The sequence below is a fragment of the Chanodichthys erythropterus genome, chromosome 24, assembly GCF_024489055.1.
Source record: "Chanodichthys erythropterus isolate Z2021 chromosome 24, ASM2448905v1, whole genome shotgun sequence".
In the NCBI taxonomy this organism is placed as follows: Eukaryota; Metazoa; Chordata; class Actinopteri; order Cypriniformes; family Xenocyprididae; genus Chanodichthys; species Chanodichthys erythropterus.
In genome coordinates this window covers 6,343,434-6,370,842 of record NC_090244.1, presented here as the reverse complement: position 1 = coordinate 6,370,842, position 27,409 = coordinate 6,343,434, and the positions used below count along the sequence as shown (strand labels likewise).

General features: G+C 37.1%; 2 protein-coding genes across 2 annotated transcripts; both read left to right on the top strand.

Annotated features, from left to right (window-relative positions):
* The first annotated feature begins 1,053 nt into the window (after positions 1-1,053).
* Positions 1,054-12,311, top strand: LOC137014770 (N-acylneuraminate cytidylyltransferase B-like). The gene is made up of 8 exons (XM_067379290.1): positions 1,054-1,434; positions 1,933-2,075; positions 2,881-3,036; positions 3,248-3,381; positions 3,658-3,752; positions 3,830-4,001; positions 9,375-9,540; positions 9,662-12,311. The coding sequence occupies exons 1-8, from the start codon at positions 1,247-1,249 to the stop codon at positions 9,874-9,876; spliced, it is 1,269 nt and encodes a 422-aa protein (XP_067235391.1). The 5' UTR covers positions 1,054-1,246; the 3' UTR covers positions 9,877-12,311.
* Positions 12,312-21,311: 9,000 nt separating this feature from the next.
* On the top strand, positions 21,312-24,607 carry LOC137015002 (sialic acid synthase-like). The gene is made up of 6 exons (XM_067379620.1): positions 21,312-21,559; positions 22,639-22,854; positions 22,983-23,082; positions 23,529-23,683; positions 23,804-24,070; positions 24,157-24,607. The coding sequence occupies exons 1-6, from the start codon at positions 21,428-21,430 to the stop codon at positions 24,343-24,345; spliced, it is 1,059 nt and encodes a 352-aa protein (XP_067235721.1). The 5' UTR covers positions 21,312-21,427; the 3' UTR covers positions 24,346-24,607.
* Positions 24,608-27,409: the final 2,802 nt, after the last annotated feature.

Below are 27,409 nucleotides of genomic sequence, written 5' to 3'. Positions count from 1 at the left end.
TATAAATGTACAAATAATAGTAATTTAATGAATGAAAATTAATCAATGTCATTTAGCGAGTCATTCTATTGACGCCAGAGGAAAAGGCACTAGAGGGCGCTTTAGCGTCTGTGTGTATGACGCATAACACTGGAAATTAAATTTAGCATTTTTACATATTAAATAACAACTTTAATATGTAAAAATGCTAAAAAAAATTGTACAGTGTTATACAAAATGTCTTGACAGAAAAGAAAATAACCATAACATCTTTTAACAGAACATATAACATTTTCATTAAGTCTGTTTTTACTTAGATTTATATGATGAACACAATTGTTCAAAATTATGAGATTTATAATTAAACATTTGTATGTTATTTGAGCATGCATCTATTAAGGGACTTTGTAAACATTGTAAAAATGCAAAGAAAAAACACAATAAAACGCATTATTCAAGTCTTAATCTAACCCTATAATAACCCACCAAAAACTGCAGGTGTTTCATGGAAAAGTTAAAATTCCGATGTTACACAAAATTTAAAGAGAATAGGGCAAAAGCAAAGTTAATTGATTATATAATTTTACATCAAGCACATAAACTGTTGAGTTTTGATTAAGCAAAGCCTGTGACATTCTACTGCTCTCATGTGGTGAGTGAGTGAAACATAAATGATGATGTGTAACAAAAAGATTCCGCTAAGAAAAATAGTCCATTATTAGAATGAACACGGCAACAATTACAAAATTAGTTTGTATATAGTATTATAAATGAACTAAACCATTAAAATCGATATTAGTAGACCTATGATTATACAACAATTCAAGTTACTTCATGTCTTAATTTTTTTAAGTTCTCATTCCACTCCTTGAGTCACTTACTACAGGTTTATTGTTCTTCCTCGATATGTTATAACTTGATATGCTACTCTTCAGCTTCTATACATCTATCAAAAGTTTTATGCTCACTGTCTGTGAGTGTTTTAAAACAGAAGAAACATTGTAACGTACGTCTCTGATATAACCTAAAGACGTCAGAGATCGCGGAGTGATACGAGAGACTTAAAAGTAGTAGGCTACTCGGCTCATGATGATTATCTGACAGATAAAGACTTTCTATTTGTTATAGAGGAAGCCCCGTAAAACGCCTCTGATCGTTAGACATATGCTTTTAAATCTATCAAACTAATAATATAACGAATAAATGAAATTATTCTCATAAAGGTGTGTCCAATCCGCTCCCTCTTCTCTGTTCCCTCACTGCGGCGATGGACAGCAACAGGTGCTCACAGGTGGGTTCGTGTTGTTCGTCCTCTGGACACCCTCACCGGGCGGCTCTGATTCTGGCCCGGGGTGGCAGTAAAGGAATCCCTTTGAAGAACATCAAGAATCTGGCCGGAGTTCCTCTCATCGGATGGGTGCTGAGAGCTGCCTTGGATTCAGGAGTCGCTGACAGGCAACTACATTTATATTTTCTTAATTGTTTAATATGACTTTAATATGTTTTTTGTTGTTCAGTATATGTGTATGAAACAAACTAAAATGTTTGTGGTGGATATAAGTTTGTGGTCGTATTTAAAGCTCAAAATTAGGCTACAATTACCATATAGGCTGTTTTTAGCAAGGTCAGAATTTGATCCTGAATTTATTCTTTTTAATATGGAATCTTGTTTCCTCCACGGAATAAACAATATAATAATAAGGCTAATCTCAAAATTCTAACTACTTCCAGCAATTGCGAGTTTATTTCTCACAATTCTTACATTTTTAACTGTAGCCTATTTCAGCGAAAAAATAAAAAAATAAGTCGGGGGGAAAAAAGCAAATTTTTTCAATGTCGCAAATAGGCATTTTTATGTTTTTTATTCCGCGGCGAGTTTCCATCTTCTAGCTAAGATTAAAATAGCCTTTTAGTCTTAATTCTTGTCTTTAATGACTGTGTTATGTGTGGCAGCGTGTGGGTTTCCACGGATCACGATGAAATTGAGCGGGTCGCAAAAGTCTGGGGCGCGAAAGTTCATCGCCGCAGTCCTGAAGTTTCCAAAGATTCTTCCAGCTCTCTGGAGACTATCCAGGAGTTCATCCGACTGAGACCCGGTGAGACAGACCTTCATCATTTATGCCTCGCAAACAAACATGAATGATATCTGAATGGTCACAAAAATGATCTGACTTGATAACATATAGATGAGATTTTGTATTTCCGTTAAAAAAACTATAGTAAAATATAGTAAATATAAGCTACTGTATATATTGTAGTATTACAACACTTTATTATTGAATGCTACAGCATTAACTATAGTGAACTGATCAACTGTAATAAATAGTATAGGCTACTTTAGTTTTTACTGCAGTAAACTGTAGTGTATATTGTAGTATAATATGCCCTATAGTTGTTGAAAACTTAGTACAGTATTGGGTAAAGTAATTTGTTTATATTATTTGTTATATTACCACAACAACTATAGAATTAGCACAACAAATTAATAAAGGAATTTAATATAGTTCAAATCTCTATATTTACTATAAATTACTATAGTATTTTTTCATGTGATGTATATATCCTATGTGTGTATATATATGAATTGATATGGAAACTATATATTTTTTGTAATTTGAACAGAAAAAGAATATCACAGTGCTTAAAAACCTGTTAACTTTTATAGTATATTTAACACTACTGAAATTCTATGTAAATATATGTAACTTTAAATATTTTAGGAAGCACAAATTATGAATTATAAGAGAAAATTTGTGTAACTTTAAGAGGGAGAACTGGAATATAGAGCAATTACAAACAATTAAAAGAAGTCAAATATTTAAGCCTTTATTAAAAACCATTTAAGACCCAGAAAGGCCTGCAGCTTTATTGTGTTTATCATTTATTTTCTCTGTGTTTCAGAAGTGGACATCGTCTGTCATATTCAGGCGACGTCTCCATGCCTGCACCCTCATCACATCAGAGAAGCCCTGCAGATGATCACCGAACAGGGTTGTGACTACGTGTTTTCAGTGGTGCGCAGACACCAGTTTCGGTGGGAGGAGGTGAACGAGAAAGGTACAAACATCTCACAAACCCATAAAGAAAACAACTGCAGATTTTTGCTTTGTATAAATTTGTCATATCAGGACTTTCCAGTTGATGTTTATGACAAACAAAGTAGGTCAGAATAATATACTTTGATCTCATATCTTGGATCTGTATGGCACCTAACCCTGTGGCTATGATAATAGCAGGAACTACATCCAACGTTTTTCATTGTAATTAGGGAGTAAGAATCCGACTCCTCTGAACATCGATGTGGCGCACAGACCTCGACGCCAAGACTGGTGTGGGGAACTCTATGAAAATGGCTCTTTCTATTTTTATACGAGAAAAGCCCTGGAAAACGGCCTTGAACAGGTGAACATTATCAAAATATGGTGACAAACCTGTTCCTTCACTTCTCAGTCATGGAAATTAGAATAATTTAATATAATCAAATTTAAATTATTTCTATGTGTGTGAAACAAACTAAAATAAAGTACAAAAGTCAAATGTCAAGATGTTCACAAATACTTCCCACCAGCTTTTATGGGACAAAAACATTTAGCAAACTAAGAAATCAACATGACCCATGAGAGCTCATGACCTCAAACGCTCTGCTTCAGATATTTTGATCTGTTCTGTTTGTTTTAGTTGGACAAGTTCGCTTACTATGAGATGCTGCCTGAGCACAGCGTTGATATCGACGTGGACATCGACTGGCCTGTCGCTGAGCAGAGGGTTCTGAGGTGGGATATTTCAACAAACTCTGTGGCTGCTGGACAAAACACAATAATGAAGATATAAATGCAGCTCTTTTCTGCAGGTTTGGCTACTTCGGCCAAGAGGAGAAAGCGGCGATCAGGCTGTTTCTGTGTAATGTGTCTGGCTGTTTGACGAATTGTCAGATTTACACATCGGTTTCGGGAGAGGACCTTGTGGCCATCAATGCTCGAGACGTGGCAGGCATACAGATGCTGCAGAGAGAAGATAAAGAGGTGCAGTCATGTAGGCTGGCACAAATAATGGGGCATAGTACCTATACACTGTAATAAAAAATAAATAAAAAAAATGCTAATTTTAACGGTAAAATATGTAAGATTTTTGGATTAAAATATCCAGAAACCATTAGAACAGTGTTAAACATTTTGTTGACTTGTGTACTTACATTATCTCAGATGTTTCCAAGATTGTTTAAAGGGTTAGTTAACACAAAAATGAAAATGCTGTCATTAATTACTCATGTTGTTCCTTCATCTTCAGAACACAAATTAAGATGTTTTTCATAAAATCTGATGGCTCAGTGAGGCTCAGAAAGCTACTAAAGACGTAGTTAAAACAGTTAAAACAGTTTGTGACTACAGTGGTTCAACCTTAATGTTATGAAGTGACGAGAATACTTTTTGTGCGCCAAAAAAAAACTAAATAATGACATTAATCAACAATATCTAGTGATGGGCAATTTCAAAACACTACTTCATGAAGCTTCGAAGCTTTACAAATCTTTTGTTTCAAATCAGTGGTTCAGAGTGTGTATCAAACTACCAAAGTCACGCCTCCCAGTGGTGAACCATACAAATTTCGAAACACTTATCACATAACAAAGCCTCATTTACTGAAGCCACGTGACTTTCGCAGTTTGATACATGCTCCGAACCACTGATTTGGAGAAATCCAGAGAAAATAAACAATTTGAACCAGGACAGGTGTTACGGTACACAGGAGTCGGACACAGACGTAAACAGGTAATGGTCTTTATTGACACCAGTAGAGCAAATTGCAGTGATCAGGTAAGCAGTAATGGATTAGTGGATGGATATATGAGATGAATGGAGATAGTTACTGTCCTTTTCTTTTCAGATGTGGGAATCCGTGAACACGCTGGAGCTGGAGATCGCTGGAGAAGGGTAGAGAACTCACACACAGGAGACGAGGCACACAGAGGGAAGGAGACACGCTGGAGACAGGTAAGTATGGAGCGGGGAGTCCTTGAGGTAAGCATTAACGTGAGTATCTGCAAACAAGACCGGACGTGGAGTGCTGTGTGTGCGTGCTCTTTGTAATGCTGTTGATTGGTGCAATGATGAGGTGCAGGTGGCGGTGATCAGTATTCTGGAGATGGAGTGCGCTGTGATTGGTGGATGTTGGAGCCTGACTTGTCTGTGACAGTCAGCGCCGCAGGTCCACTGCCACCCTGCGTCTGCGCAGGGCTCGTTGCAACTGGTGGTGGGCTGAGTCCCAGACCCTCTCGCTCTCTCGGAACCAGTAATCCACCGCCGGAAAGTTAGATGGTTCCCCGGTCCAGGGGAACAGTGGGGGTTGGTAGCCGAGTACTCACTGGAATGGAGTGAGTCCTGTAGTCGACTGCCGGAAAGAGTTATGGGCATACTCGGCCCAACCCAAATACTGGTTCCAAGAGTCCTGGTGGTAATGACAGAAGGTACGGAGGAAGCGGCTGATCTCCTGGACCTTCCTCTCCGTCTGCCCGTTCGACTGCGGATGGTACCCCGATGTTAGACTGACGGGCACACCTAGGAGTGAGTGGAAAGCCTTCCATACTCGAGAGATGAACTGGGGTCCTCTGTCCGATACGATGTCCTCTGGGATTCCGAAATACCTGAACACGTGGTTAAATAGCAGTTCTGCAGTTTCCATGGCTGTAGGTAACCCTCTCAGTGGAATGAGACGACAAGATTTGGAAAAACGATCTATGATGACTAGGATGCAGGTATTTCCATCGGAAGCGGGAAGGTCTGTTATGAAATCCACTCCTAGGTCTGACCAAGGTCGGTTGGGAACAGGCAGAGGAAGGAGTTTCCCAGGCTGGCATGGAGACGGGAGAGAGCATCCGCTTTTATATTCTTTGAGCCAGGTCGATAGGAAATGGTGTAGTTGAACCAAGAGAAGAACATGGCCCAACGAGCTTGTCTTGGATTCAACCTTTTGGCAGCACAGAGATATTCAAGGTTTTTATGATCTGTAAGGACCAGGAACGCATGCTTGGCTCCCTCCAGCCAATGCCTCCACTCTTCCAGAGCAAGCTTCCCAGCGAGGAGTTCCCTGTCACCGATGTCGTAGTTGACTTCCGCCGGGCTGAGCTTGCGGGAGAAGAAAGCGCATGGATGGAGTCTACTTGGCGTCCCCTGCTGCTGTGACAACACCGCTCCCACTCCGGTGGTAGAGGCATCCACCTTCACGATAAAGGGCAGCTCTGGATCGGGGTGGACGAGTAGGGGAGCGGTGGTGAAGGCTTCCTTGAGGCAGTTGAAGGCGTTGGTGGCTGCTGGTGTCCAGGACAGAGACTTGGGCTTGTTTCTGAGGAGACTGGTGAGAGGACGAGTGATGGAGCTGTAGTTCTTGATAAACCGGCGGTAGAAGTTAGCGAATCCAAGGAAGCGTTGTAGTTCTTTGATGGTTGTGGGTTCTGGCCAGGTGGTGATGGATTCCACCTTCCTCTCGTCCATCCGGATGCCATTGTGGTCGATGATATATCCCAGGAAAGATACTGTAGACTGATGAGGGAGCACTTTTCTGCTTTGAGGAACACGTGTAATTGACGAAGGCGGGTGAGGACCTCTGCAACGTGTTGGCGATGTTCGGCCTGGCTCTGGGAGTAGAGGAGTATATCGTCGATGTATACTAGGACGAACCGATGGAGAAACTCCCGGAGCACCTCATGGATGAAATTCTGGAATACGGAGGGGGCGTTGACCAGGCCATACGGCATCACGAGGTACTCATAGTGGCCAGTAGGTGTAATGAAGGCGGTCTTCCACTCTGGATGAGGTTGTACGCGCTGCGGAGGTCCAGCTTCGTGAACACAGTGGCACCACAGAGATGTTCCAGGGCCGCTGGGACGAGAGGAAGGGGATATCTGAATTTTACGGTAATCTTGTTGAGTAAGAGGTAGTCGATACAAGGCCACAAGCCTCCATCCTTTTTAGCCACAAAGAAGAAGCTGGAAGCAGCAGGGGAAGTAGACGGCCAGATGTATCCTTGAGCGAGGGCCTCCTTGATGTAATCCTCCATGGCCTTCTCCTCCGGGATGGAGAGTGGGTATATCTTACCCTTTGGCACTGGTTCACCCAGAAGCAGATCGATGGCACAGTCCCATGGCCGGTGTGGAGGCAGCTTGGAAGCCCTTTGAGGGCAGAAGACATCGCTGAAGGGGGCGTAACATTTGGGAATGTCGATGGAACGTTTCTCCACTGGACTCTCGATGGATGTTGCACAGATGGGAAGATCTGAAGGAGGACTTCGTGGTACAGGAAGTTCAGTGAGGCATCGAGAGAAACGGGTTTCGCCCCACTTCAGGATTTCGCCGTTTTCCAGGAGATGGTGGAATTGTGCTGCTCCAACCAGGGGCGCCCTAGAACCACGTCAGCGGTGGAATCCTCCAGAACCAGCAGATGTAATTCCACTTGATATAGAAGTCCTACTTGAAGCTTGAGGGGTCCTGCGACAGTTCGGACGTGCTTACGGCTGAGAGGCTTGCCAGTTATGGAGTTGATCTGGTAGATCGTCGGAGACGGAGAGGTCTTGAGATGAAGTTGCCGGCAGAGGGCGCCGGAGACAAAATTGCCGGCTGACCCTGAGTCGAGGAGCTCGACCACTGTAAGGGAGATATCAGCGGCAGTAAGATTGACGACAGTGGTGAGTGGTTTCATTTTCTGAATAGAAGGGATGATGGCACTCACCATGGGTCGAGGAGGTCGTGTGGGGCACGCCGCAATCGCATGCCCGGGAGCGCCACAATATAAGCAAACAAGAGTTCTCTACATCCATCGTTGGCTGGTTCTGGGGAGCTGACGGGTTCGGATCGACAGAGGAGCATGTTGGAAAGAGACTGGTCCTGGTGCTCTTGGAGGCATGCCTGCATATGAGTGGTGCAGCGGATGGAAAGCTGGATGAACTTTTCGAGGCCGATGGAATCCTCGTATGCAGCGAGATGCAGCCGTACCCGAGGTTCCAGTCCTTGACGGTATGTGGTTGACAGCAGCAAGCGTTCTGAAGTGCAAAGCATAATCATAAATAGACATAGATCCTTGTTTACGATTGTAGAGCTTCTCACCAGCAGATGAATCTGTAATCGGTTTCCCGAAAACCTCCCGGTAGTGGGAAATAAAGGCAGGATATGATTGCGTGACAGCACCATGTTGCGACCAGATGGAATCTGCCCATTTCAATGCTTTGCCACTTAACTGGGAGATGAGGAACGCAATCTTGGATGTGTCACTCGGGTACAGGTTGGGTCATACTGGGTCTACGGTGTTGGTCCGGTCTTCTGTTGCGGTACACAGGAGTCGGACACAGACGTAAACAGGTAATGGTCTTTATTGACACCAGTAGAGCAAATAGCAGTGATCAGGTAAGCAGTAATGGATTAGTGGATGGATATATGAGATGAATGGAGATAGTTACTGTCCTTTTCTTTTCAGATGTGGGAATACGTGAACACGCTGGAGCTGGAGATCACTGGAGAAGGGTAGAGCACTCACACACAGGAGACGAGGCACACAGAGGGAAGGAGACACGCTGGAGACAGGTAAGTATAGAGCGGGGAGTCCTTGAGGTGAGCATTAACGTGAGTATCTGCAAACGAGACCGGACGTGGAGTTCTGTGTGTGCGTGCTCTTTGTAGTGCTGTTGATTGGTGCAATGATGAGGTGCAGGTGGCGGTGATCAGTAGATGGGGAGATAGGGTGCGCTGGGATTGGTGGATGTTGGAGCCTGACGTGTCTGTGACAACAGGGACCATGTCCGTGCATCACCTGGTGACGTCATACCTGCACAGGGTTGCCAGGTTTCCACAACAAAACCCACCCAATTGCTACTCAAAACTAGCCCGAAACTAGCCCAATCATGTTTCAGGGAAGGGTCCTCCAGTAAAACTCATGTTCTGGTAGTAAAATCTGCATTTTTACCGGGGTTCCCCTGGTAAAATTCACATTCCAAGGGCTAAATATCATATTATTTGGGGTCACTTCTACTTGCGGACATGAAAAACAACTCTCAGCAACAGTGTTAAAGTAGCTCAATTCCACGGGAAAACCACCGGCTGTGAGGTGAAGACAATCTCCCACGATTCAGCGCTCAATCTCGGCATCATCAAGCTACACCTTTATTTTAAATAGGGACCTCTAGTGGTGAAAATTTACATATTGTGCCTTTAAGTCCCATAAAGTAAAGTTCTGGTAACCACAGCTGCAGTTAATTTCACTTTTTTCTATTGTGGAGGAACACCTATGAACACACATTCACAATCCATTTTATTTATTCATACACTATTAATAGCATTCAACATTAAGATCAGAAGAACATGTATTAAGAAAGTATTCATTTTGATTTCCATGTTTCATAACTTTCATTAGGTGATCCTCATATCCAGCATGAATGAGCCACTGTCCAGGGGTCTCCTGGAAAAAGTGGCCCAGCAGGCCAGATGTGGCCTCAGGATTGGAGAGCAGCAGAAAGGGCTTGAGGTTGAGCGGCTGATGAGAGAGAAAAATCTGCGGTGGGACGAGGTGGCCTTCATGGGTAAGTGTGTCATGTTGATATGAGAGATGTGAAGGTCCAAACGAATGGTATAAATAAACCTGGAACCACATGCAAAATAATTAAAGGGTTATTGAGCAGTCTGTGATGTTTTCCTTCACAGGTTCAGAAGCTGAAGATGTAGATGTCCTGTCTCAGGTGGGACTGAACGGCGTCCCATGTGACGCACCTGTTGCTGATCTCATTGCAGCTAAATACATCTGCCAGAGACCCGGTGGCCACGGAGCCATTCGGGAGTTTGCCGAGTACATTCTGACACTGGAGAAAAAGAGCACGTCACAGGTGCACCAGAATCGCATTGACAGGGCTCATTTTTAGAACGTTTCTGTTTTAAACAGTCAGTTTGTGTCCCTGTGATAACATGACATCAGATCTAATTTGAATAAAACACCTGTGCGTGTCTGTTAACAAAAACACAACTGCGTTCCAGTTTATCTCTTCACTTGATCTGTCTCTCTCTGTTTAGTTACAATGTATTAATATGCAATACTCATTTACTTGTTGCACACCATTTTATGGTTTGTTTAATCTTCTTCTGTATGAAAGGGAGATGTCTTCATATCAGTGTCATCAAGGACAGTGTTGTGCATCAGGAGTTTTCCATTAACTATACATGTTACATATTTGCCAGTCCGAGGACATCAGGAAGGACACAGCTAAAATTAATCTTTAATGTTTAAGGTGTGATTCAGTTTATGTATGCATGTATATCCTACTTTTCAGAAGTTTGGGGTCATTAAGATTTGTTTTAAAGAAACTGATACTTTCAGCAAGGATGCATTAAGTTTATGCAAAAAAAAAATCTATTTCAAATAAATTGTGTTTATCAAACTTTCTGATCTTTAATGAATAAAAATGTTATAAAATATGTAAGTTATTATATGTACAGTATATTTTTGTTATTTTCAACAAGCTACTATTTCAGGGATATTAAAGACTCCTGTAGGTTATAGATATTAAACTGGGCCATAACTTAAATTACTCTTGAGAAAAATTACTCTGAATTTGCTCTTACTATTTACTTTTTAGTTCTGTCCCAATTTTTGTGTGCACACATTTTGTGTACATTACCTAAATAAATGTTTATATATGAAAATGTAAGCAGTTGACATGAAATTTCAAATATTCAAATTAAAAATTCAAACACCAGTTTAAAAAAAATTATCAGACATGTAGGTTTTATGACTTCATTAATTTTCCATATGATTTATTTGTACCTTTAATAATTAATTTATTACACCACTATGTAGGTGACCTACTAAAAGCCAAACGGTTATTAAAAATAGCAAGACAAAGTCTGAGCATTAAAACATGCGCAACTAAGTTTATTCAATATTTTACTCAATTTTATAATAAAATGTCTCCTGCTTTACGCAGAGGTGTATAGTCCAGGGGTCAGAAAGTAAAAGTCTTGCCATATTTTCATTCCGCTGAAGCAGTGTTAAAGTTAATGAGATAATTAAGTGATTAATTGAGTGATGATTGACCACCTGATGATAACAAGCAGAATCACCAAAGGAGAAAATCACAATTTTAAGTCACCCTCATGGAGATCGGGGTTCGCTTTAGTTGAGCTCTTGACCCTTGACTTTTTTTTTATTATATTTTGTTTGAGCTGTTATAACTGAGTTATAACTACAAAATTGATTTTTCTTTTTGTATTTTGTTATTTGATAACATTCATGACACAGAAAGCAGCAGGAATATTTGTGTAGTTCACCTAGCCATAAGCAACAAATAATAGACTGTTATAACTGAGTTATAACAGTCAAACAAGCAAAGAGAAAAGTTGAGCAGATGGTGTTGGTTATGTTTTCACATAATCATTATTTGATCTGAATCACTGAACTCACTTAGAGCTCAATCTCTGAGTTAGATTTACGCTTTTGATTACAGCAGCACTGTGATTCTACAACAGAAGATCAGCTGTTTCAAAAGGATATAATCCAAAGGATTTATCAAAAGTTGTTCTGATTTGTAAAAGAAATAATTAACTATTTCATTTAGAGACCCAGACATCAAGAATCAGTCTGTGAATCTCAACAGTGGTGAGAGTAATAAAGCATGTTGCAGTGCATTCTGGGTGCCACCAATCAAAATTCATCCATGCCTCCCATCATGCATTGCTGCATGAATAAATTCTGAGTTTAACTGTCTTAGAAATTTCCTTTATTCTCACTATTTTATTTTTTGCTATTTTTATGTGACTTTTTAGTAGCTTGTTTTCTAATGTTCAGAGTTGATCTGTTTATCAGAACATGTTGCTTGTCACCGTTGTTGAGATTCATACCTTTCATTCATTCAAGTTTGTTATTTGTGGCTTATGGTTAGGTGAGCTACACAACTGAAAAAGAAAACTGAATGTATAACAGTATTTTGGATCTGCACATTTGCTCTTAAGTGACAGCAGCCTAATATTTTTGCTTAAATTCAATTACTGACCTGAATACTGTTGGACTTAACTGAAAAATATAAAGCACTATTCATTTAATTTGTATCTTTATTTGTCTATGCTTGTAATTGTCACAGTCACCACCTTGTCTCGACTGTTTTGTTTGCCATGTGCTTCCCTGTTCCCGCCACTCATCATTCCCCATGGACACTGATTTCCTTCCCAGCTGTTTGTCATTTGAATTGAGTATTTAAGTTCCTGCCTGTGTTTTGTTCAGTGTCCAGTATTGTTTATGTCTATCGTGTTTGCTGTTTCCCGTTCTACCCGTTTCTGAGATTAAAACTCCATTGTTCTACTTTTATCTGATGTTCATTATTTTCTATGTGTATTCACTCACTCACTTATGACTAATTCTTTCCAAATAGAGCTATTTAAGTAACCTGGTGTGTTTTTTCTCCATCATTTTGCTATATATATATATATATATATATATATATATATATATATATATATAGTTTTTCTGAAATGTTATGTTTAAATGTGCAGATGAGACATTCATTTGCACTAATTATTTATATAAATTTCCAGAACAGAAATCTGAAAATTGGTATATTAGAGGAAATATTTTGGAATAAAACTGTAAAGTTTGGTGTATGTAAGTGCTGCTGAAGTGAAGATTTATGACTCAGTGAAGAAATTTTTTTTTTGAGAAAATAGCTTTTAAAAAACAACTACATGTTTTCACGTTTACCAAACCTTTTGAGTCTCAAAGACTAAGAAATGCAATTTTCCCCAACAGAATTTCCCCAAATGTTGTCCCAACTCATATTGCTGAAATGTTAAGAGTTTGTGATTTCCTAGCATGCATTGCAGTTTGAATAAATTATGTGTTTACTGTTATGGGATTATTGTTTTACTATTTGACTTCATATAAAAATGTCATTATTGTTAGTTATTTGTTGTGTTGTGATGCAAAGAGCTCATCTTTTTACATTTGTTGATTGCCACGTTCTTGAGGTTTGTGTGTCAAGTGTTGAAGCCATTGTAATTAAAATCTACAAGACACAAATTGATAAAGTGCAATAAATAAAGTGTTATGAAAAGCCTTATACCCCAAATCCTCAAACTTGACCAATGCATAAAATCGTTTTTTTTTTTTTTGTGCCTGTAGTGTCTTGCCTTAAGTGTAATGAGCGTTCAGTAATATTTGAGCGAAATGTTTCATCGAATAAATTTGAGTGGTTTTTACAGTTTAGTCTTGGCTTGACAGACATTTTTAGGGCAGAAAAAATAGCCTTATAATAATATCAGTTGTTTGAATTGGTACTGTGAGTACTGTATCACTGGCAGTTACCCCAAGTCCATTTGCATGCGACTGTTGCTGCTTTATTTGCCTACTAAGACATGTGTAAAGTACAGTTTCATTTACAGCAGTAGGAATAGATAACCCAATGTTAATCATAAATATGGAAAAGAGATGAGCCCATAAAATGATGTTGACTTTGAAAGTTTGATCCACAATAATTCAATTTGTATTTAAACAGATGTTTGAGCTTCTCTAAAACATATCCCTGCACCCCACCCAACATAAAATACGGTTTGTTTGTTTCGGGTGGACTTTATCCTCAATAGACATATGGTTTTTTGATATGATTTATGTTTAATACACTATAAAATGTGTCAAATAGTGGACTTAAATTATTAGTAGTTTTAATTTATTTTAAAATACATTTTGATGTATTTTTGCCCAACCCTGCCAATGAGGAGCATGGTTTTACCTGTGCTCTGTCTACCATGATCTTAAAGTTAAACCATGGTAAATTTCATTATGGCAATTAAAGGATAATTTAACAAATCAGCTTTAAAGCATGGATCCCATGAAATAAGGACAAAGCTTTTTTTTAAATCTGGTTTATGATATTTTTAATAGTTCTTATGAATTTTAATTGAAGTAAAATGTTATTTCAATGAGAGCATCATGAAAGATATCAGTGTGTTACATAAATTAAGTATTAACTCTTTAAAAATTGTATTGTTTTAAAGGTGTAGTTCAACCCAAAATGTTATAATTTACTCAATGTCATTACAAACATGAATTACTTTCTTCCTATGCAACATAACAAAATAAAATAATTGGAGTAAAGGGTAGCCTAACCAAAATGGTTTGGTTAACAACATTCTTCAGAATATCTTCTTTTGTGTTTTACAGAAGAGAGAAAGTCATACGGGTTTGGAACGACATAAGATTGAGTAAATGATGACAGAATTTAATAGCATTAAATTTACTTAACGGCATGAAAATCAGTGCTTTACTGCCAAAGTGCATTTGTATATGACAAAAGTGCAATATTAAATTTGTTAACGGCATTTCTAATAAATTCAATAATATCCATCATTATTTGGTCGCTGTCATTGTTTTATTTATTCATTCATTTACTCCAATTTAACCCGGTGTGATCAGTCTTGGCTGCCAGGAGCGTGCGATCACACCGGTATGATTAGAACGTTCAGTGCATCACGTAATCAACTGCCAAATTCAAATGTGCGTGCGCGCTTTAACTGGCGCTAAAACAGAGACGTTATGTATATGCAGTGTTTTCAACCAAATAATGTTTCTTTTAGGTTATTTTAGACATTTAAATATTAGTACTAACAAAACAATATATTTAGAGTTTGTAAAATACACATTGATGTCTATAGGAGCGGAAATAACAACCCTTCCATTATAATTAGGCGAAACGTTTTATATCAGATACACATTGTGAAATTAACTTTAAAGCTTACTCTATTCTTGTATTTCGGAAGAAGTAGATAAATTAACGTGTTGTAAATCCAACAGATCCGATTCTCTGTGCGGTGCAAACTAACATGGCGTTGGCGGCGCCCATCGCTCATATAGCTCAACTAATGCGATCGTTATAAAGGTATTTAAACAGCAAAACACATCCACTTGCAAATATTTGGCAATCAGAATATTAGATATTTCATGCTATAGTTAACAAATTTGTGAATATTTTGAATAAAAAAGGAAAAATCAAATGAAAGCAGATCATCATTCATACAGTGCTGAGGTGTGTCACGTAGCAATGACGATGGAAACCATAAAGTGATACGTTCTAAATAACGGTCGCCTTAAAAAAACTCACGCTGGGGGCTCAGACAGAATATTTTAAACTTACGTGCGAAAGGGTTAAGGCCCTAACCCCAGCAAAAACATTCACAGGGGAACTTGTGGTCTGCATGGGATGAGTCCAGGGCCGAATTTTAGCCCCAGTCCAGCTCTGGATCGAAACCCTTCAACTCACTGCGTGAAGCTGACCGGAAAGGCACCAAAGCAACTGTATGCGCAGAAAACCGACTTATTTTTTTTTTCTGAATCTCAAAATCTGAATCACATATAATTATTTGTTTTGACAAAATAAAAATGTTGTGATAAAGCATGAAACTTTTACAATGTAGTATCTGATTACATGTAATCTTAAATAGATTAGATTCCAAAAATTAAGTACTTGTAATTAGATTGTATTACATTTTAAAATACTTTTAATCACACAGTTCCTTTTTTGATGACATGATCACGTGAGGCACCTCTCAGCCTATCGTGTAATGGCAGTGACATCAGTCGCTACATTCCCTAGTCTGCCTTCTCTCACGACCAATTCGTACTTAGGCTATTCTACGAGGTGGCTATTTCGTATAAATTCATACGACCTCACTCGTGCGAATTCGTACGATTTGTCTAAACCCAAGTGACGGTTAGGTTTAGGGGCGGGGTTTGGGGAAGGTCATTCATATGAATTCATACGAATTTGTCAACTCGTAAAATACATACGATTTAGCAAAAAAAACGTATGAATTAGTACGAGTGAGGTCGTGTGAATTCATACGATTTAGCCACCTCGTAAAATACGTACGAATTGCCGTGAGATCGGGTTGAAAATCTACATAGAGTTCCTAATGACAGTATTGTTTAGTGTAAAACATGCTGAAGATTAGCAAACAGGCTGTCAATTAATTAAATGATTAGCTATTTCCCCACAAAAGCTGTTTAATCAGCGTAGTGAAGCCTCTCAACCATTGACATCCATTCAAAAAACAGCCTCTGGTCTCCTTCTCTGCGTACCGCCAGGGGCAGGGCGTTAGCATTAGCCGTTATTGGCTAAAGCTTGCAGGCTTGCCTTCCAGTGGCTCTGGTTTACGTCCTTGAACTTGGAATTATTATCACTATCAACGCCTAAATGAATCTACAGCAGTCAGGTGGTACAGTGGCCACGTGGTACACCTGGGGGCTTTCAGAAAACTCCCAGTTTACAAGCTGTAATTACGAGCTCTACGAGGACGTGAACGCTTTTTACAAGCTAGAATCTCGTAACTATAGGAATTACGAGGCCGCGTGAACACACCTTGAATCTACAGCGGTCAGGTGGTACAGCGGCCATGTGGTACACCTGGGGGCTTTCAGAAAACTCCCAGTTTACAAGCTGTAATTATTGACTTTTAACTGACTTTAATTAATTTACACAGCTTGGTTCAAAACACATGTAATTCCCATAAAACCAATTAATTTATTTTTTCATTAAAGTCAAAAACTAAATTAAAATGATTTAAACAAGCAAAATGTAATTGTTTATTTTTTTCAGTGCATCAATAAATTCCTTCTTGTCTAATCTGATCAGATATAAGTTAATGTACATTGTAATAAATCTTTTTATGGCATAATCAGTAAAATGGACTTTGACTGCGCTTTGTTGGGCATATTTGTCCTGAAGTCATCTGTGGGCACAATGCCCTGTAAAAGTGTGGCACTGCCAAAAGTTTGCTGATAATATCTAATGTAAGGCTAACGGCCATACGTGTTCAAAATTCAACAAGAGCTCTGTACACCATAAAAATAACTGTTGGTTTAACTTAAAAAAAATAAGTTACCTGGTTGTCTTAAAACTTTGAGTTCATTGAAATTAAAAATTTGAGTTTATACACTGAAGGCAATTGGTTTAATCAACAGAAACTCAAAATCTGAATCACATATAATTATTTGTTTTGACAAAATCAAAATGTTGTGATAAAGCATGAAACTTTTACAATGTAGTATCTGATTACATGTAATCTTCAATAGATTAGATTCCAAAAATTAAGTACTTGTAATTAGATTGTATTACATTTTAAAATACTTTTAATCACACAGTTCCTTTTTTGATGACATGATTAATTCTCACAATGGCAGTAAATTATTCATGATTCATTGATTCTTCTTCTTTGCTCAGTGGTGCATAAAGTAGCCTACTTGAGTAAAAGTTTTAATATGTGACATTTTTTGTACTTAAGTGTGAAAAGTATTTTTTAAATGAAACATACTTAATTATTGAAAGTAAAAGTACAAGTAAATGTAAAATGCAAAAAGGAGGGGGGAAAATTATTAAATTGCTCTATACACAGTTTGAGCAGCAAGATTGTGTTGTTTTATCTCTTTATTACATTGTTACTTTGAATTTAAAAAAATGACAAAATTTTTATTGTAATATTTAAATATAAGAAAATACAAATTTGTTAATTATACATTGATCATTCATGTTAATTCGTAGTGCATTATTTAAAATTTTAAAATGTAAATGTTGAAATTAACAATGAACAATACTTATATTATTTGCCATTTTAGAAAACTTGATGATTATCTAATGAAAATGTTACAGTGCAGATAAAAAAGGAACTGAAATCGAATATATTTCTGATTTGTTTCTGTCGCTGCATGATGAGGATATAGTTTGAATATGTAACTTTGCTGGATAACGAATGCATAACAGCAAATAAATGGATATAAACTAATGCAAATGAATGGTAACAATCGTGACATTAAACATTTGGTGTTTTTGTCACAATGTTTTAACCGCTTGAGGTATTACTAATGTTAGCATCCTCTCAGCCTCTAAGGCAAATATACTACTGTTCTCCACTAATGCAGCATCTAGTCAACAAACTAATTACTTTATAATGATATGAAAACTGTACTGTATAACATACCGTTTTGCCGCTTGGTGCAGTGCGCAGCCTCACGTCACGTGTCAAAACAAACTCTACGAGCATCAGTGATAGTTTTTATTTCACCTCTAGAGGTCGCTCTCGTACTGTATAATGACAGCGCACTCTTCTCAGCTGCTCCAGCAACGGATGCAACCCGGAAAATGAAATCAAATGCGGTTGTGCGAGCACTTGTTTGCATATGCTTGCTTGCAGTCTGTGTCCTTCGGGTTATTTTGTAGTAAGTAATGAAAATGCTTTGGGAAAATGTATCGGAGTAAAAGTAAACATTTTATTTAGGAAATGTAGTGGAGTAAAAGTAAAAGTTGACAGAAATATAAAAAAGTAAAGTACAGATTCTCCCAAAAAATATCACGTGAGGCACCTCTCAGCCTATCGTGTAATGGCAGTGACATCAGTCGCTACATTCCCTAGTCTGCCTTCTCTTAAAAAAATACATTTTTATCAAGCTAAAATCTACATAGAGTTCCTAATGACAGTATTGTTTAGTGTAAAACATGCTGAAGATTAGCAAACAGGCTGTCGATTAATTAAATGATTAGCTATTTCCCCACAAAAGCTGTTTAATCAGCGTAGTGAAGCCTCTCAACCATTGACATGCATTCAAAAAACAGCCTCTGGTCTCCTTCTCTGCATACCGCCAGGGGCAGGGCGTTAGCATTAGCCGTTATTGGCTAAAGCTTGCAGGCTTGCCTTCCAGTGGCTTTGGTTCACGTCCTTGAACTTGGAATTATTATCACTATCAACGCCTAAATGAATCTACAGCAGTCAGGTGGTACAGTGGCCACGTGGTACACCTGGGGGCTTTCAGAAAACTCCCAGTTTACAAGCTGTAATTACGAGCTCTACGAGGACGTGAATGCTTTTTACAAGCTAGAATCTCGTAACTATAGGAATTACGAGGCCGCGTGAACACACCTTGAATCTACAGCGGTCAGGTGGTACAGCGGCCATGTGGTACACCTGGGGGCTTTCAGAAAACTCCCAGTTTACAAGCTGTAATTACGAGCTCTACGAGGACGTGAACGCTTTTTACAAGCTAGAATCTCGTAACTACAGGAATTACGAGGCCGCGTGAATGCACCTTTGATGCACTTCACGTTGTTGATGACAAAGAATGGAATATGGATATTCTTTCTCTTTTTATTTTAATGTCATAACTGTAAAAAATCAAAAGTTGAGAAAACTTAAAGGTTTAAGGCAACAAACTTAAGCAGATTTTTGTGTTTTCTCAACTTGTTTTTGTAGGAGATTTTTGAGTTTTCTCAACTTTTTGTTGTATAAACTGAATACAACAAGTTGAGAAAACTCAAAAATCTGCTGAAGTTTGGGTAACTTTATAATAATGTTCAGTTATAAGTCACTTGTAAATTATTAGTTAATGATGAACTAATCATTTACAAAACATGATTATATGTTCATAAATGATTGATAAGTGATATGTTAACATTTTATGAATGTTTTATAAATTCAGTTATAGGTCATTTATAAATTATTAGATAATGTTCAACAAATCATTTACAAAACATGAATATACATTCATATATGATTAATAAGTGATATACTAACATTTTATGAATGTTTTATTAATTTGGCTATAGTTAATTTATAATTTATTAATTAATGATCAGTGATTAGTTAATGAGTATTAGTAAATTATCATTAGTAAATGCTCAGTATATGATTTAATGATGAAGTTGTAAGCTGGTCAATGTGCAAAAGCACAAACATGCAGGTATGCTAAAGCACTATTTTAAGAAGAGTAATTTATTTGTTTTGAAGTGGATAAACATTTATAAATGCCTTACAGTCAGGTGATTCCAGTGGATTATTTTAAATCCTTTCACTCATCAGCACAGACTTGTGTTCTGTGTGGAGTGTGTGGGGTCTAGTGATGAAGTGAACCTCTGAACCGGTTTTACCTTCCACTGAAGCTCACATCAGGTGCACAGAGTTAAACACTCCATGTGTGTCAGAGAAAACAGCTGTCTATACCCTCACCAGTCAGCACTTACACTGCAGTACACACTACAAAGTGTTCAACACCTGTTAAAGATGATGTGTAAACGCATGAATAAATCATTTACAAAGCTTTCTGCATACCCTATTCTAAAGTGTAAACTATTCTTCACTTGTAAATGTGTTACATGTCATTTGTAGACCTTTCTTTCCTATTACAAATTATTTGTATATGTATACAAGTCATTTATAACACTTTTTATAAAACCGGTTCAGAGGTTCACTTCATCACTAGACCCCACACACTCCACACAGAACACAAGCATGTGCTGATGAGTGAAAGGATTTAATATAATCCACTGGAATCACCTGACTGTAAGGCATTTATAAATGTTTATCCACTTAAAAACAAATAAATTACTCTTCTTAAAAATAGTGCTTTAGCATACCTGCATGTTTGTGCTTTTGAAAACTGACCAGCTTACAACTTCATCAATAAATCATATACTGAGCATTTACTAATGGTTTGTTCTTCATTTGTTCATGATTAACAATTGTTTATTGAGATAATGATACTAAACCAATTTTGTCATAAATACTTCAGTTATTATAAGTGATAAATAATGTCTTAACTAATAACTTATGAACCATCTGCTAATGATCTGTTTGATTTATTTGAGATAACTTACAACACATTTGAAAGTTAGCATAACACTTGTTAATCATTTATGAACGTATATTGTAATGTTTTGTAAATGATTCGTTCATCATTAGTAACTTATAAGTGTCTCATAACTGAACTAATAAAACATTTATAAAATGTTAACATATCACTTATTAATCATTTATGAACGTATAGCCATGTTTTGTAAATGATTTGTTCATAATTAACAAATAATTTATAAATGACGTATAACCGAATTTATAAAACATTCATAAAATATTAGTATATTAGTATATCACTTATCAAACATTTATAAATGTATATTCATGTTTTGTAAATGATTTGTTAATCATTATCTAATAATTCATAAATGACTTATAACTGAACGTTATTATAAAGTGTTACCGAAGTGGGTTGCCTTAAACTTTCAAGTTTTCTCAACTTTTGATTTTTTTTACAGTAAATATGGTACAAGATTATCCTATTTAAATCAATGTGATAAACGAGTCAGGTCAAAAATAATCTAAAAAGTAATGAAAAAGTAGTCGAAATACATTACCTAAAATAAGTAATCTAGATCACATTACTAATTTTTTTTTTTTACAATTACTAACTATATACATTTGATATATGCCATATGTGGGTGTGTGCGAGAAGGTTGGCAATGGTTAGGGTGGAGCACTTATCACTCTTTAAATTATAGCGTGCCCTTCTTCCCAGCCCCTTTGCTTGATGCCAGCACACCTGTGATCACATCTCCAGCCTCTTAATCATAAATCAGTTAGAAAAAAAAACAAAACAAAGATAAGTCTGATAAAATGTCTGCTGAGTTTGAACTTTGTCCAGGAAGAAAAATCGGGGGCTCCAACCCCTGTTTTATCATCGCTGAGATTGGACAGAACCATCAAGGAGACATAGAAATCGCCAAAAAAATGATCCGAATGGCCAAGGTAAAGTACTGCTTTATCAGATGTGAAGTCTGATACCGTGTTGATGTCGGTTCCTCGAGCAGAGGAACCCTAAAACCAGTTTGCATATAAAAAAATACAATTTAAAAGACTAATTTAAGTCAAGTTAAATTATATATATATATATATATATATATATATATATATATATATATATATATATATATATATATATATATATATCAATGATTTTACCTGTATTTTCTACGTAACTGAAGAAATGACCTTGAAACAGGACACAGAATGTGTTTTTCCATTTCACTGAGCTACTTTCCATTGTTTTTCAACATAAACATGCGCAAGGTTGAAGTCTTTAACTGCTTTGCTCTAAAAAGGTGCCGATCATTTTTAAGAACACGTCTCTAGACCTTGGAATTTTTCCCTCTGTTCGACTAACATTTGTCTCATGTTTTTAACCACAAGAACGGCCTATCCCTCCTGTTTAGTAACCATGGTAAATTCACTTAAAAAAAAAGGAAGACCCAGGTGAAAAAAACAAAAACATTTCAATAATGTACTTAAAGTGCTCTATTTTTGCGCACTAATTTTGAACTTAATATACAAAAAAATCTTCTTTAATACTTCTTAAGATAATATTAAGAACATCTAAGTGTACTCAACTGTGCTACTTTAGTACACTATGTGTTCAAATGTACTATAAGTAGTATCTAAATACATTTTTTAAATACAGAGATAATATATTAAAAGCACATTTTAGTTCATATTTCATGGTGTCTCAAAATAGCACAGTTGAGTACACTTAGATGTTCGTAAGATTATCTTAAGAAGTGCTAAAGAAGTACAAAATGAGTGCACGAAAATAGAGCACTTTAAGTACATTATAGAAATGTACTTCTTTTCACTTAAGGAACTTTCACAAATCTTAAGTCAATAATTAAAGAGGAAGTTTCTTTAAAACAGCTCCTGAGCTATAACTCACACATTGTATCACATCAAATAAACTTTTAGATTTCTTATATGGTGAAACTAATTTTTCATTCAAAAAATGCTGTTTATTGTCAACTAAATCCACTTCTACTTCCACATTTATCTCCATTCAGGACTGTGGAGCCGACTGTGCCAAGTTTCAAAAGAGCGAGATCGAACACAGATTCACCAAGCAGGCTCTGGAGCGTCCCTACACGTCCCCTCACGCCTGGGGCCCGACCTACGGGGCTCATAAGCACCATCTGGAGTTCAGTCACCAGCAGTACAGAGAGCTGCAACAGTACGCCAGTGAAGTTGGCATCTTCTTTACTGCATCAGGGATGGACGAGGTGAACAAATGAAAGAGGGTCCCAATGTTTATTATAGAGAATATATGCATGTTAACATGCAAATATCCCTTAGAGACCCCGTAGTTTGAAATGCATCTCATAACTTTTCCTCTCCCTACCTCAATCAGATGGCTGTAGAATTTCTTCATGAAATCAATGTGCCGTTTTTCAAAGTTGCCTCAGCTGACACCAACAATATCCCTTACCTGGAGAAAACAGCCAAAAAAGGTAAAACCCATTTCAAATAACCAGAAGCTGTTACAACAAATTTAAGAGAGTTGTTGCTGTAAACTTGTTCTCCTTTGACTGAGATCTGTCGTCTTCACTCCGAAGGTCTCATTGTTCCTCTATTTATCTAACATTTCAGACACTATCCACAGTGACTCACAAATGAGAACTGAATCTGAGTAGCTTCTCTTGTGCATTTGAAGTCAGTTATTCTGAAGCCCCTGGGCAATTACGTATTGACAGTGCTGATTGGCCAAAGAGCAGAGCGAATGAAACCTAGAAATCCTGGTGTGGATTTTCTGGAGTTTCACGTTGGGCTGGATTTAAGTCTGCAGAGAAATCGACATGTGTGAACTCCTCTTAATGTGTTAATGACTGAAACAATTACTTTATGTTCTCCCAGAAGCAGCCATATCTTGAAGCTGAAGTTTTGACTATTTTTATAGGTCGTCCCATGGTGATTTCTAGTGGAATGCAGTCTATGGAGACCATGCGCTGTGTTTACCAAACCGTCAAGAAACACAATCCCAATTTCACGTTCCTGCAGTGCACCAGCGCTTATCCACTGCCACTAGAGCACGTCAACCTCAGCCTGATCCCTGTAAGACATAAATAGCTTTAATCTCATTTTCATGATATTCATAAATTACTGAAGAAAATGTTTAATTTTTTTAGTAGTAGCAGAGTAGTTTGAAATCTTTCTTTCCGTTTTCCTATGCAGGAGTTCCAGAAGGAGTTTCCGGACATTCCCATAGGCTACTCTGGACATGAGACGGGCATCCATGTGTCTGTGGCTGCTGTGGCACTTGGGGCAAAGGTCCTGGAGCGTCATGTGACCCTGGATAAGAGCTGGAAAGGCAGTGACCATTCAGCATCACTGGAGCCGGCGGAGCTGGCAGAGCTGGTGAAAGCCATCAGGACGGTTGAGATGGCAATGGGCTCGCCAATCAAACAGATGCTGCCCTGTGAGGCTTCCTGTCACAGCAAGGTCAGATATAACGGTTGTTCTGGCAGACTTTAAAACCAAAAAATGATCAAAAGTCATTATATCAATGTGTATATTCTTTGTTTTAGTTGGGGAAGTCAGTGGTGGCCCGGAAACCATTGCAGAAGGGTCAGACATTAACTCTCGACATGCTGACAGTAAAAGTGGCCGAACCGCACGGCATGAGACCAGAGAACATCTTCAAACTGGTTGGCAAGAAAATCACTGTGGACCTGGAGAAAGATGCCACCATTACTGATGCCATAATACAAGACTGATGATCAGACACTAGTAAAAGTAAAAGGGCAGTGAATCTTATCTTATGCTTTTATAAAAATTTTAAATAATCTATCTATAATATATAATGGTAAAATATATCGAATCAGTCATTATTAACATTTTTATTACATTCTTATTGTTGTGACATCAGAAATATGTAAATATGTCTTGTATTGATTTTGCATATGCCTGTCATGTCATAAGTTTGCTCTTTATTGTAACCTGTCTCAGACTATTGCTATTATAAATGTGATGAACAAACACTTTGTCAAGTTTTTTTTTTTTTTTTATGCTCAGTTTCATAAGAACATTGTCAAGGAATTGGATAAAAAAAACAAAAAAACAAGAGTTATACCAAAAAAAATTAGGGATTTTTTGTTATTTATATAACAAAGAGATTTGAGAAGTGATATTAATTTAGTTTTGAAATGGGGATAGGATGGAATATTATTTGCAAACTTTTGTTTATGAATAAAGACTAAAATATAAAATAAAGAAATTAATGTACTCAAGGGGTCTATTTTTGTCATCAATATAATAAAAAAATAATATCTTTTATATTGAAAGAATGAGTAACATTAGTAGAATTGAAAATATAGGAGCCAAGGTCGGACCAAAATTGTTTGGATACAGGCCAATCATAAAACAGATGTGCAAATGTCTCCTCTGCTAGTTTATAAAAAGAACATGAGCTGTCAATGTCCAGATATTTAGAAATATTAGAGTTAACAGGATATACTTTGTGTAACATTTTGAAATGCATTTCTTTAGCTTTATTGGATATGCATTATTTTCCTGGTAAAAGTCATGCCTTTTTCCAGTCTATATCTTCTACCAAAGATCTCCAATAGAATTTTCCTCTCTGTGAAATTTTTTCATGAATTGGAAGATCTGGTGTACATTGGTACATTTCTTGTCCAAAAGATCAATTCCATCCAAGAACAAAGTAGATTGTATTCTGACTATTCTCCTTGGATTATATAGGGAGTGTCTTTTAACAAGATTAACGAAATTGTGGAAAGTCATAAATCGCATATGTAAAAAGGTTACCAAAGTCATCAAATAAAGAGAGAATACCATTAATATTATCTTGGAACCACCTGGGGAAAAATAAAGATTTATTTCTGACAGTGATATCACTGTTATTCCATAACACTGTTTTATAAGGTGAAAAACTATGAACATAACACAGCTTCCAAGCAAGGAGACATTGCTGATGAAATATGGACAAATAGGTAGTTTAGAAGGTAAATAATTACAGTTTAAAATCAGGGAAAGGCTACCAATTTTTTCAAATAATAAGTTAGGGATAAAGTACCAATCTTGGATTGGCAAGACATCTTTTAAGCCAATTTATTTGAAAGATATTTATCATGTCAGAAAAATCTAAAAAATCAATACCTCCTTCTGCTCTACTGTTAGAGAGCACCTCTTTTTTAATTTATGAGACTTCTTTTTCCAAATGAAATTTAAAAAAAATCGTATTGACTTCTTCTTTGGCAATTTTGTTCTCAACAAATAAGTATAAAGATAGATACAAACTGAGAGAGACCTTCTGCCTTTGATAGGAGGACTCTGCCATCTAACGACATGTCCCGCTGTAGCCATGATATTAAGAATATTTTTAGATTTAATTATCCTAGCAGAAAAGTTTAAGTGTTGTCTTGCCAAAAGATGTTTAGTAATAGGTATTTCACTGTGGACTTAACAGGAATATTTTCTATGGAATCATAATTAAAATCCTGGATAGGCATGATCACGCATTGTGAGATATTTAGTTTTAAACCAGAAGCATATGAAAAATGGTTAATTAAATCCAAAGCCTTTGACACACATTTTTCATCTTGGTGTCATCTGCGTTCTGTGAAATCTTAATCTCCCTCCCGAAAACAGAAATTCCTTTCAATTCTTGATTATGAACAATGCTCACAGATAACAACCCAGTAACTAATAAAAAAAAAAAAAATTAGAAATAGGGCAACCCTGCCAAACACCACGCTGTACATCAAATCTGTGAGAAGTGTCAAAAAGAATAACAACAAAACTATTTATTCCTTTATAAAACATAGAAATAGTGGAGATAAAAGAGTCCCCAAAACCAAACAACTTAAGTGATTTTAAACGAAAATGGTGTTTAATTGTGTCAAAGGCCTTGTAAAAATCAAGAAAGAGAATAAGACCTTGAAAGTGCATCTGCGTAATCCAACAAATATAGGACCAATCTTATATTGTTGGATATATTACAGCCTTTAAAAAACAGACTGTTTCAGATAAAACAGAATTGAGATTCAATTTTAATCTATTGGCATAAGTGGCAGCATTAGTTCAGCGTGAATGCCGCGAAAAACACATCCAAAACGGGAAAGAGCTTTGCGTTTGACTGTACAAATAGCTTTGACACAAACCCTGGGCTATATTTTTTAGAGACTGTGATGATATTTGATTGTTGTTACTTAAGAAAGCCACTAGATGGCACTGTGTTAAGTTATGTGTGGAGTACTATACAATTAAAATAAAAGAGAAGAAACCTAGCACATGTAAAAGCAAGAAATAAAAAGACAGACATGTTGTGACTGCACAGAAGACTCTTTATTAACAATGTCAAACAGAACATGGTACCAGGAGTTAAATCAAGAAAAGAACAGCCTTTTGTGAAAGCAACATAATGGATACCTTGAAGCCACCGGAGAATTTAAAGCTCACGGGAAATGTTGACAGCAACTGGCGCAGTTTCAGGCAGCACTTTGAGCTATACATGACAGCCATTGGGATGGACACAAAGCCAGAAACACGTAAGGTTGCTTTACTACTTACGATTGCTGGTCCACAGGCTATTGAAGTGTATAATACCTTTGTCTTTGATGAGAATGAAGACAAAAACAAGCTTGATGATGTGTTAGCCAAATTTACTGCTCACTGTTCACCCAAAAAGAACGAAACTTATGAAAGATATGTATTTCGTTCACGTGTGCAGCAACAGCAAGAAACGTTTGATAACTTCCTGACTGACCTCAGACTCAAAGCAAAGACATGCAATTTTGACCAGCTAAATGAATCTATGAT

What these genes read in the sequence shown, in the direction of transcription:
- LOC137014770 (XM_067379290.1), top strand. Translation starts at nt 1,247, where the DNA reads ATGGACAGCAACAGGTGCTCACAGGTGGGTTCGTGTTGTTCGTCCTCT. An exon ending in GTTCATCCGACTGAGACCCG is followed by an intron (nt 2,076 to 2,880) that starts GTGAGACAGACC and finishes TCTGTGTTTCAG; the next exon opens with AAGTGGACATCGTCTGTCAT. An exon ending in GGACGAGGTGGCCTTCATGG is followed by an intron (nt 9,541 to 9,661) that starts GTAAGTGTGTCA and finishes TTTCCTTCACAG; the next exon opens with GTTCAGAAGCTGAAGATGTA.
- LOC137015002 (XM_067379620.1), top strand. Translation starts at nt 21,428, where the DNA reads ATGTCTGCTGAGTTTGAACTTTGTCCAGGAAGAAAAATCGGGGGCTCC. An exon ending in AAATGATCCGAATGGCCAAG is followed by an intron (nt 21,560 to 22,638) that starts GTAAAGTACTGC and finishes ATCTCCATTCAG; the next exon opens with GACTGTGGAGCCGACTGTGC. An exon ending in GGAGAAAACAGCCAAAAAAG is followed by an intron (nt 23,083 to 23,528) that starts GTAAAACCCATT and finishes CTATTTTTATAG; the next exon opens with GTCGTCCCATGGTGATTTCT.